This window comes from Salvia splendens, chromosome 7 (assembly GCF_004379255.2).
Source record: "Salvia splendens isolate huo1 chromosome 7, SspV2, whole genome shotgun sequence".
Lineage (NCBI taxonomy): Eukaryota > Viridiplantae > Streptophyta > Magnoliopsida > Lamiales > Lamiaceae > Salvia > Salvia splendens.
The window spans coordinates 34,255,407-34,267,914 of record NC_056038.1 but is presented as its reverse complement, the minus strand read 5'-3'; the positions used below and the strand labels follow the sequence as shown (position 1 = coordinate 34,267,914).

Here is a 12,508-nt window from a genome sequence, read left to right as displayed (position 1 = left end):
CAATAAACATAATTATCCAAAATGTATTCACGAATATTAATCAGGGGTTCAATCATTTAATCAATGATTGCCTAAATGTTGGACTTTCTAGTCCCTATAAAAGGAACAGTACTTTCTTAAAGAATGGAGTAATTTTATTATCAGATTTGTATTAGTAGTATTTGTTTAATTTAAGGGTACGGCAGTGATAATTAATGAGGGACAAAATAAAAGGGGGTGGAGAAAATGGCAGTCGCTATCAAAGGATAATTTATAAGATATCATATGGTTGTTTTATTTTTATCTATTTACTTTTACTATGACTTTTAAGTGCAGTAATATCATATGCATAAATAATTAAATGAGATTATGATTTGACAGAATTCTAATATAAATAGAGATGCATGATTGCACCATTATAAAATTTCAATGAACGTGTTGGCAACATCATCTACGAAATTATAAGGTTTCTACTCGTACAGATTCGATTGAAATTTGAAATTATACTCAATAATTATTAAGATGAAGATTAATTGAGTTTCTTTATTTAATGAGTAATTCACGCGTTGGTTGAAAAAAAGCAAAATATAGTATATTGGAAATTAAAAAAAGAGCTATTTATATAAATAGTCGTCGATAAATTTTTTTAATCAGAAACTCCCTCTGTGGGTGGGGGGTTTAGGCAGACCCCCAACCCGTAAATAAAATCAAAATGTAATGTTCCAAAAACATGATCATAGCCCAAAAGTGACTGAGATATAAACAAGAACATGAAGGGGCAAATAGAGGTCCCACAAGTTGGGATCCTCCATTCTACAAGTGGAAAAAAGATGACTAAATACACTAAAGGGGGAAATGAAAAAAGACCAAAACCAACCACCAGAAGAGCTAGATCAACCCACATCTCTACGTCGGAAGCGGAAGTTAGGATATCCCAGCTGGTCCATCCTAACTAGCGCTTTCAGGTACCGAAGCGCAGAGATTGGATCAAAATATGTAAGGGTAGGGGTCTGGACCCCCTACCTGCCAGGAAATCAGCGGCCCTGTTTCTTTCTCTGTAGAAGTGTGAGAATCCAACATGCCGCTGAGCTGTCATGCTCCGGATCAAAGCCATATGGTGTCTAAAATCCGCGGAGCCAAAGTGTCTAGATGACAACAAACTAACCAGAGCCGCTGAGTCCAGCTCTATCCAAATGTGAGTAGAAAGCTCCATAGCCATCTCCAAACCCCGAATCAGAGCCAAAAGTTCCGTTTCAAAGCTCGATGATGCAGCTATCGGAGCACAAAAAGCCCGCAGAAGGCCTCCATCAGACTCACGAACCAATCCTCCCTCCCCCGCCGCCAGTGTCGATGTAGAGAATGCACCATTTGTATTCATCTTTTGACCGAGTATTTAGTGTTAGGAGTTTATAAGCTTATTTTATCAAAGACTTATTAAAACATTCCTAAATCTTTTAAATTGTGTTTAATCCACTACCATTTCCAATAAAAAGCACATCTATTAACTAGGACTCGAATTGGATTATATTTTTCATAAGTTATTCTTATTTTTATACTATTATATTATTTCAAATAATTAAGGAAGTGTATATTTAATTTAGTGACAGATCACTTCTTAATACTCCCATAATCGTAGTTAAGTGAATTATTATTTTGATGATGCATTACAAGCTGTCATAGATCCACACTTTAATGAATTATCTATGAATTATGATTTCTTGATCCATCCAAGTTACTTCCAAGAAACTAACTAAAATCATCAATTATCAATATCACACGCACACATATAATTAAATTTACATCATTTAGGTGACAAATGTATGAACGGTTGCCAAGATTCAATTATTCTGAATCAAACCACATGCATTATTATAGAAAATACATGTGCACATAATAACAACACATGTAATTCTTCCTCACCAAATCACATACGATTTCAAAAAGGTGTATTTGATCTTCTAAATTATCAACCACGTAACAAAAAATACATTGAAATTTTTATAATTACACTATTAAAACAACTAAAAACTACACTATTAAAACCCTACACATCCTTAAAGCATGTCTAGATTTCTTCAACTAAATCATGTTGGAATCAGTTGTTTGAAATATACTTATATATTGGCTATTTAATTTTCTTTTATAAATTATAATTTCAAAAAAAATATAGGTGGCCGTATTTGCTCACCCATTAACGAAGGAAAAATGTGCTTGGGCACGCTAATGCGTATAGCTGCCACGTGCTGAGTGTTTCCACTCAGCACGCGACTGCAAATGCCCTTAGTCTCTTGATTTTTTCTATTTATTTTCATAATGACAATGATATGCTCATTAAAAAAAACAAATGAGGTATCAAAATCCTTGTCCATTTTAGATAATAATTTTATTACTGCATAATGAACAATTTGAGATATGAATAATAAATTTTCCTTATCATTTGAATGAAACGATTTTTTGTATGGAATTGGCTAAAGATTTTCCTTATCAATTAAAGAAAGATACCCAACTTTTTGTATGGAGTTGGCGAAAGATTTTTTCCTTGAGAATTAAATTAAGTGGAACATGGGATTAAAAAAGATGTGTGCAATTATGGCAATGTAGGCAAAATAGGAGTACAAGTTTTCATGTGCAATTGTAAAAACCTTAGATCTAGGATCATATTTATTAATTAATGTAATAAAAGTATAAACACCATACCACACGTTACTCCATGTTTACATGTTTATGTCCATTTTTTAATTCTGTTAAAAAAAATTATGTAACCATTTCTAGAGGGTATTTTATTCAATAAATGAGAAAGATCCAAATTTTCACATCTTTCAAGTAGAGATCTATGGAACCATGCATTGCCGTGCAATCCGTACCAAAACAGATAGAATCAACATCGCCGTTGCCGTATAATACTTCAAACTAAGACCACCAATTTTTTATTTTAATTCCTTTTTGTTATAATAATTTATTTCAAATAAAATATAAGTACGATTTTTCTGAGATTAATATTATCGCAAAGGACGGCCAACACTTATAAATAAAATTAATTATATGTATTGTTTCAATTGACTATCGAATAATATTTATAAGATTCAATTTTGCCTAATTCGTCAAACCGCTTTTAATTACAGTTGGTTTTTAATAAATCTTGATATGTATACTCTACAACATTTATGAAGTGGACCGATTTGTCATTTATCATTACAAATATTTCTACAATTAGACGGCTAATTTGCTCGTTTTATTATTATAAATATGGTCAGTGCAATTTATGGCGCAAACATTTTAGAAACAAAATCTGAACTTTTGTTAATTTATTTTTAAAACTTCAAAATTTGCAGAAAGATTGTCCACGGTCGAGAAATTAGCGAGCTCAAATCATGGCATGCAATATGAATTTTAGTTTAAAAATGATTATATTATATTATTATTAGTAGTAGTAGTAGAAAAGTCTTATGTTAAAAATAATTATAATTGTAAGTGAATAAAATGGGTCTAACTTTAAAGCATAGTACATAGAAATTAAATGTCAATTTTTGGTGACCGGCTTTAAATGAATAAACAGCATGTCTATTTTTTTAGACTGGTGAATGATAAGCTAAGTAAGATTTTGATAAAATTAACAAAACTTATAAAGACAGATTCACCATTTAAACTTCTTCAATGTTAAATTCAGTTATAAAAATAAAGGAGAGTTCATATCAATTTTCAGTTAATCCTCGATATTAATATTATACACGTCGGCAAAATCTAGTCATAATAAAAAAAAAAGAAAATAAAAGGAAAGATTGATGATGATCATCATCTAATTTGTCTGGTCTGCCAATAAATTGGAAAAAGAACGCAAGGGAAAATGTCTACCTCAGAAGAATTCCATCTTTTTCATTTTAAATTTCTCTCTTCCTTTTAGGTTGGGAATTCATCATATTTATGGTCCATGCAATGTTTCGCCATCATATTTTCTCACACTGTATTTGTTTACTTAATTAATTATTTTAGTTTTTTGGTGGAATCCATCTTAAATCTTGAAAATGACTTTACCAAATACATAATATAAAGATGAATCATGAACCCATCCCCACAAAACCTTCTTCAATGCCAATCAAAAGGAGACAATGAAGTCCCACGTTAACCTCAAATTGATTTAATTTATTGCACATCTACATAAAATGGAATATGATACACACATACTAGTACTATGTATGTGTATATTTTTTTTCATTTGATACCTACAAAAATATGATTATATTGTGGAAGAATGAAGTGCTTTCGAACTCCACAATATGAGAGCATCCACTACGCTGTCCCATCACCGTTCCTTAAACTACTATTTGAGGGCCCCACTGTACTTTATTCCTCCATCACTTAACTAAGGGACGGAACCTGCAACGCTCCGTCCCTTAAATTACTATTCATTCAATTTCATTTTTTATTTTTTCCCAACCAAATTCAATTAAAACAAACACACTTTATTAAAATTGAGTGGTTGGTACCCACCCGGCGTCGCCGAACCCTGGGTCCCCGGCGTTGATGAACCGGAACCTCCCAGTGTGTTGATCATGGTCTCCCAATCGCCGAAGGCGTTGAGATCCCACCCGCCGGAGCCGGAACCGCCGTAGTTGCCGTCGCCGGACATCTTGAGTTGTTATATGAAAATTTGAGAGGAAATTGAGATGATAGAAAGAATAGATGTGTAGTTGTGTTTGAAATGAGGATGAGTTTATGAGTATTTATAGAGTAAAAAATTAATTAAAAAATAAAAAAATTAAAAACAAAAAACGGTATTATTACCGTTAGTATTTTTTTCCATTTATTTTATTTTTTTTAAAAAAAATCGAATTTTGTAAAAAAAATTTATTTATTGCGTCAGCACGTGACGACGCCCACTCGCGGCGAGTGGGCGTCACGCACGACGCCGGGTCGCGCCACGTCGCTTAGGCGCGTGGCGAGTCGGCCCGTCGCTTGTATCGGCGACACGGGACGCGGGAGGGCGAGCTGCAACGCGTCGCGCGACGGACCCGTCTCTCCGGGATGGGTCGAGGGACGCCGGCGTGGCGCGTAGTGGATGCTCTGAGGCATTGAGAGAGATGGAGAGATGGTTGTGTACAAAGATATAGAATGTGCAAATAAAAATAAGTAAAAAAATTAATCAAATTCTACTTATAAAAATAATTATATAAGAATCTCATACTCTTCTCTACATTTTCTCTTTAGTCTATATCTAATGATATTTGTCGGCCCAATTCATGCATAACAACATCATAGTTAAAATAATAAATTTATGCATTTAACGGTAAAATGCAACATTTGTATATGTAGGTGTTACACTTGGCAATAAGGTATGACAAAATTATAAACCTTTTGTCGTTTAATGATAGAGGAAAAAAACTTATAAGTCACAATCAATTTATACGTACGTTGAAATTATTCAAATATGTTCGTTCATAAAGTAATGAGAAATCATTAAACTTAAACGTCTCATTGGAAGTTATTTTACTTATTTTCCTTCATTTAACTGAGGCAAATCTAATATCTTTATTTTTTTTTTAAAATAAAATGATGTTGTTTCTTTCATAAAACTTTCTAGTGATACATACTCCTTAGACAACATTTAATGAAAACAAGAAATAACTTTACTTATCTTTAAATTGATTTATTTTCACATACAATATTCAAATTACTTTAAATGATATCGAAGCGTATAGTGTGGTGGTAATGGTGGTATGGGTTTAGGACTAGCGTAACGTGATGAAATCCAAACCCACAATTTGGGCTTTAAAAATAAAAATTAGATGCCCATGCTCTATCTATATACCATATCACATTCTTTCATCATTTCAATTTTATTTTTATTTTTTGGTAACTAAACAATAAAATTTCATTGAGTATGTGTAAAGTATACAAGTTATGTAAAAAATTAAGAGAGTTAATTAAAGCTGGCTGATCAGCTATCAACTTAATACACTGTCACTATATTAATCCCTATCCACTCTACATTATTTTACATTTGGTGATTTAATATTATATTAGAAACAATACTATATTTTGTTGCTACACTATAAAGTAGCTAAATTTTATTTTGATATAAAAAACTGCTGAAGCTAGGAAATGTTTTATTAGGCTCTCAACTTGAATGGTGAAAGACTCGACGAAATTCAAACTCATAACTAACTACGGTCTACGGTCATAGACTCGTAACACCATAGGTAGAGACTATAGAGTTGTCAAAACAAGCCTAGCACATGACAGAACAAACACGCCCTTGGCCAGAGCAAGCCAGATCCTGGATTGGGCCGGGCCATGCCTTTTCGGGACCAAACTGTATCCGATCCGGCCGGGCCTGGCCCAAAAGTTCACTGCAACAACGATGACTCACACTACGAAATTGTCGTCTTGCCAATATAAAACAAAATCCAGCTAAGCTCCTCAAGGCTCAAACAACACCAAGAAGTGTAGAACTTTTGTGAAGAGGTTAGTTAAAGTGTGACTCTATATTGTTGTGGAAGGGGACAGAAGCTAGATTTATATTCAGAGAACAGCAATCCAAACAAAGATCCAATTTTTTCACAAAACAAATGATCAACATTACATGCTTTATTGGGCTGACACGGCCCAGCCCAGCCCAGCCTGATCATATGTTTTCAAATAAATTTGCTTCAATGCTCATTTGTTTTAGGCTGGCCAGAAGTCGTAATTAAACAATTTCCATTGAATATAACTTTAATATATAAACCCTTTAATTTATATTAATATCAATACATACGTTAAAATTATTTTTATATTAATATCATATAATATTGGATGAATGAATTGGAAAATTCAGTAAAAAAATATTTTGAATTTTAAAACATCAATAACTCAAGATTTGTCAAACGTAATTATTATCCAATTTTATATTTTTAAATTTTTACTAGTACTATTATCTTTAATTTTGAAAATGTTTATACATTATAAATATAAATTAATTGTAATACTTAGCTTGTAGCCCGATTAGTCTTCTGGACAAGCTGAAACAAGAACATTTATTGTTATAGTTGGAAATTTCTAACCCGATATATAACAATCTAACTCTAATAGTCCATAATCCGAATGGGGCTGAGCCAAAATCTGATGTACTGGCTCGATTGACATCTTAGTTATATGCGATAGTAATTCTTTAGGTGAAAAGTTTATGATCCATCAACGATGCAATTAATCTCAAATAAATGATATGAAACTTTGTTACTACGAGAGAAAGATCATATTCATATACTCTCTCTCTATATATATATAATTGGAAATAAGCACAACAAAATCATGATAGCTACGCTACCACGTATGAAAATTATGAGACAGCAAAAAACAAAAATGGGTGCAGCAGCAATCAGGCCAAGGGTCGTCGGTTTCTGACAGCTTGAAGCCTAATCTGTCGGTTAAACCTTCGAATAAACTCCTCAACTCTTTCATTCACTTCTTCATCCGACATTCTCGAGTACTCGTCTTCTTCCCTTTCAGCTTCAGACAACGTCTCCACCACCTCCTCTTCCACTCTCTCAATTTCACTTTCTTTCTCATCATCATCTTTTCCGCCTGTCTGTTTTTCGATTTCGAGGGTTTCTTGTGTCAAGACAATGTGATCATCATCTGAAGCAGCAACAACCACCACTTGTATTATCTTTTCTGGAGGTTGATCGAGGCTGTCGTCTTGTGGCGTGTGATGATGATGATTTGGTGTTATTGTTGGGACATATTTGGTGGGGAAATTATAGGAGAGAGGAGTTGGTGGGAGGTTGTCTTTGGCGTAATCTTGGAGGGAGAAGGCGCCGGAGTCAGCGGCGATGATGAGGATGAGGGTGTTGGACATGATGAACCAGAATTTGGTGGTGCGGATTAGAGTTGAAGGGGAGAGATTGAAGATGTAGAATGTGGAAATGTACATGATTATGAATACAAAGAAGAAGTAGAAGGAGTTTAGATTGGATTTCTTCTCCATTTTCTCTAAGTTTAAGAGTTTCTCTTTGTGATTTAACAATGCCATGCCCATTTTTGGGTGGTGGGGTGGGGAAGTTGAAGATGAAGAGGGAGGGGTATTTATAGGGGATTTTGAGTTGAAATAGGAGATGGGATCATAGGAGATCCTCTATTTCGATGTTTTTGTATATTCTAAATTATTGCTCTATTATTTGAAAAGGGAAGATATATTGTTTATCAATCAAGTCGAGATCAATAATATTAGAATTGGACTAGGAGCATAGTAAAAGCAATCAAGGGCATGGAATAATCTATTAAGGAATGAAAAATCTGATGCCAATATTTGGAGGGCGTACTAAAAAAACCCAGACTTTATTTAAAATAAAATCTTGCGGTAACTATTCGGACCAGAAATTTTACATGTACTGGAAATTTTTTGGCTAATTACACCATTTCCAAATGTTCCGACAATTCTTGCACATGTTCTGAATCGAAGTGTTCGAAAAATTCTAAGACTGTTTATGCTCGGTAAAGTCCATTTTTTTGTAGTGACATAAAAGATGGAATTTTGTCGACAAATTTTTACCGACGATCAAAATCCATCGGTTAAATTTTACTGGCGAAATAATATTCAATAAATAAGTGGGATTAGATATAATTTTAAACATCACAAATCCAAATAAATTTGAGTCAAGGCTGTAATTATGTTAATATAGATTTCGAATTTAAAATTTTGACCTCTCTCACCGTAAATTGGAGACATGACGACACCCCCTTAAAATCAAAATAAACAATTCATATGGATTGATCATGCATGCATGCGAGTAGTGAGTTGGCTTAGTTAATAATTGAGAAGTCATAAAATTACAAATAATGTTAATTACCCATGACTTGTTTGTCATGCTAATAAACAATATAGTGCTCATACGTGCACTTGCTAGGGATTCAAGGCCCAATGTATCTCCCCACCTATTAAAGACGAGTCGTAGTAATCAAAATTTATTTTGCAAACTATTAATTTTGTTGCATTTTATTGGTGCACTAATATGTTTACCAATGTCATTAAGCTTACAAATAACATAGAAATTTATGAAATTAGAAAGAAAATGTACTCCACTTTGTAACATAAGATCTCTCGTGATGAATTTGACTTATTCTCTACTTGCAATTGACAATATATTTTTGTATAAAGTAAAATATTATGACAGCTAGTCATAATCCTTTTTTTGTCCTTAATATTTTCATGTAGGATATTAGGTAGACACGAGGGATGATTTAAAATCCGGATAGTTATAATAAAAATTAATTAAATTTGAAAATTGAGATTTTGTTCTATGTTGTAGCTTTAATTCTATGGCAAGTTTATTTCTCTATCTAATCTCTAAATTATAATAATATTGGGATTTTTAGAAATTCAGTGTGAAGTGTTTGGCTCCGTCACTTTATATATCAAGAAATTATAATAAAATAATAACTATTTAATATTTTGTTAAATTTCTATTTATTGAGGTTAATTTTTAATTTAGATTTTAAAGGGAATTTTGCTGAGCAAGCTATGAAATGTTTTGTTGAATGAGGAATGCGATATCAATCATGATTTAGCAATCATTGCATAAACTAATTGCGGCTCAATCTCTATCTCCCCTCAAGTGTAGTTTTCAACATTGATGCTAAAATCCACAAATTGTGAATAGTAAAATGACCCCATTTTCCAAAAGTCTGCAAAATAACCTCATCTTATGCTACATAATTGTGAGATGTAGACCTCTCATCCAATTACCACTTTTCTCTTGTTCCACAAGTGTACGCTTCGAAATTCACTTAAAATATAAATTTAGGTGATGTGGCATCCCAATCATTGTGTGCCGACCGTTGGATTTTCGCCACGTGTAACCTTAGTGGCATACATGTAGCACATTTTAATCACCGGCACTTGTTAGTGCCAATTAAATAATTGTGACAAAGCCCTAATTTGCGAGATCTTTTTGAAAATATTTTAGCTACTTCAATGTTTATAAAAAGATTCTTGGCCTATGCCCTAGGTATGTGGCAATTTTCAATTCAAAATTTTTGTCTGGATTAGTTGGATTGGTTAACATGAATTTATTAATTGTGTGACAAAATGAGTTCTTCAAGAAAACTCAAAATAATACTCCTAGTTACATTTGAAAAGGATACCAAGAATATAATATTAGTCTAGGTCAATGGTTTAGATTGGGCTTTTCGTAAATTGGTAATGAATAATGGGCTTATAAGTTACATAATTAGTGCTATAGCATATTTTTGGGGGCTGTCTTGCTATTTGGGCTTCACTCAAGATTCATTTAAAGCCCAACGGTTTGTAATATTGAACTAGACCTAAGTGACATAATTAGTGTATTACCATCTGTTTCGTTAGAAACTCCAAAAACCAAAAGGATATAAAAAATAATGCTCACTCCGTCCCATAAGAGTCACACTTTGCCATTTTTATCCGTCTCATAATAAGAGTCACACTTCTTTTTTTTACTATAAAAAAGTGGGTCTCATATTTCACTAACTTTTTCAACACACTATTCTTTATATTTCTTAAAACTCGTGTCCACGATAAGAGTGACTTCTATTGTGGGACGGAGGGAGTATGTCAGTGCAAAATTTGAAGTAACTCATAGACTAATAGTTACCTAATAAGAAGTTTGAGGCGGAAAATAAGTGTAGAAAATGAAACGCCTCTATTAAGATGGAACGGAGGTAACATATATAGTTAATTTAAATAAGTTTATCTATTTAAATAAAAATGAGGTACATTAATTTGAAATTAATTAAAATTATTAAAATTGTTTAAAATCTGGGTAGGGCCGAAATAGATGGCAATATCTTTTAGATGGGCTTGTTATAAATAATATTTATACAAACAAAAAAATGGAGCTAGCCCATTGTTAGAAATAATTCAAGACATGACACGTGTTAACTTTCCTTGATGCCATATAAAATTAAGAAGTTATGAATTTTCATTTCTTGCATCTCACTTCGCCTCTCCTCACGCTCTAACCCATTTCTCTTTTTTTAAAACAAAAAAAGAAATCTGAATTGTCTCCACTTTCCCTCTTCTCACGGATGTCCGTGGGATCGGACACCGATTGAACTCGCTTTTGGTGGCTCTCCGGAAACTCTGAGGCCAGTGATGGGTATGCCAACCCTACTAACCGGCCCCACTTGGCTCTACCCCATCATATGCACAAACATATACTCTCTCTGTCCGCCATTAGGAGTCTCATTTCTTGGTGACACAGGTTTTAAAAAATGTTAAGAAAAGTGGGTAGAAAAAAGTTCGTGGAATATGAGTCTGACTCAACTTATTTATAACACAACTATACCTGCAAGTGTACGGGCTAATGTAGCAAGCAGTAAGCAAGAGTATCGTATCCACGGAGACAATATGTGTTAACCTAAGTACCACGAACCAATCTTAACTACTATCTAGAAGAATCGAAAGGTTTTGGTTTTCTAAATCTACTTGAAAGCAAAGCATAAACAATAATTAAAGTAAATAAAAAGAACTTAGACAAATAACGGAAAATGGATGTAGATCAAGGATGAGGAAGGTAGAATCTTACTGGATCGATAACAACTATCCTATGCTCAACTAATTTCCAAACTATTCTAACAAAGAGTCTCAAGGGTTATTAAGCTATCACTAAGGTGAAACTATCTTCTCTCGAAGCATATAATTTGTAGATTTTTACCTAGAACTGAAGTCTCATTCCTAGAACTAAGGCAACAACTCCTAATAGCTCCTAAGATACTTAGCTTCATTCAAAGGCTCAAATCTCTTGATTATATAGGCAAAGACGTCAATCTCTTCTCTTTCAAATTAAACTACTCACTTCTTGTAGTAAAATCCACATGCATTTATAAGGTGATCAGTCATATAAATGTATAAGCATAGAAGAAATAAAAATAACCACATGAGCCAAGGAATAGAAAAATGAAATCAATTAAACACAAGAATCATTGTATTCCCCCGTAGAACTCTACGGAGGATTTAGCTACTCCTGTTCAACACAAAAGTCAAAGAAATATTCAAAAACATTGTTTGAACAAAAATAAAACTAAAATATGAACTCCTAGAATTGGATTGGGCGGATTGGAGGCCTAGTCTTCAATATTGCGATTGATACTCGTCCTCTGCTTGTTCTCCTCTTCTTTCTAGGTTAAAAACTAGTATTTTTTGGGGTAGGAGACGTGTAGAATGTGTTGGTAGGTGTTTTACTAGGCATATATATATATACCTAGGGTTGACTTTGGGCGCGAAATAAGCTATCGGTTGAACCTGGCAGGTCGCCGGGTTCGTTGTGCGTCGAAGCTGGCGAGTCACCAGCTACCTACGACGTTTTTCTCGTGCTTTACTGCCGGGTCGCCAGGTTAGTATGCATGCAAACCCGGCGGGTCGCCAGCTATGTCACTACTCCGCGCAGTCTTTGTAAAATAACCATAACTTCTTCTACCAAACTCCAATTGAGATGTTTAAGATATTCACGCGAAGCTCTTTCGAAGACAAAGAGAATGGTATGCATTATGGACTAATCGGACTTCAAAATATCCAGAA

At 33.6% G+C, this 12,508-nt stretch overlaps 1 protein-coding gene across 1 annotated transcript; it reads right to left on the bottom strand.

Annotated features, from left to right (window-relative positions):
- Positions 1 to 7,193: 7,193 nt before the first annotated feature.
- On the bottom strand, positions 7,194 to 7,993 carry LOC121741239. Its single transcript, XM_042133950.1, has one exon. The coding sequence runs from the start codon at positions 7,991 to 7,993 to the stop codon at positions 7,334 to 7,336; it is 660 nt and encodes a 219-aa protein (XP_041989884.1). The 3' UTR covers positions 7,194 to 7,333.
- Between the last annotated feature and the right edge of the window lie 4,515 nt (positions 7,994 to 12,508).

Coding starts and splice junctions, on each gene's coding strand:
- LOC121741239 (XM_042133950.1), bottom strand. CDS start 7,993: ATGGGCATGGCATTGTTAAATCACAAAGAGAAACTCTTAAACTTAGAG.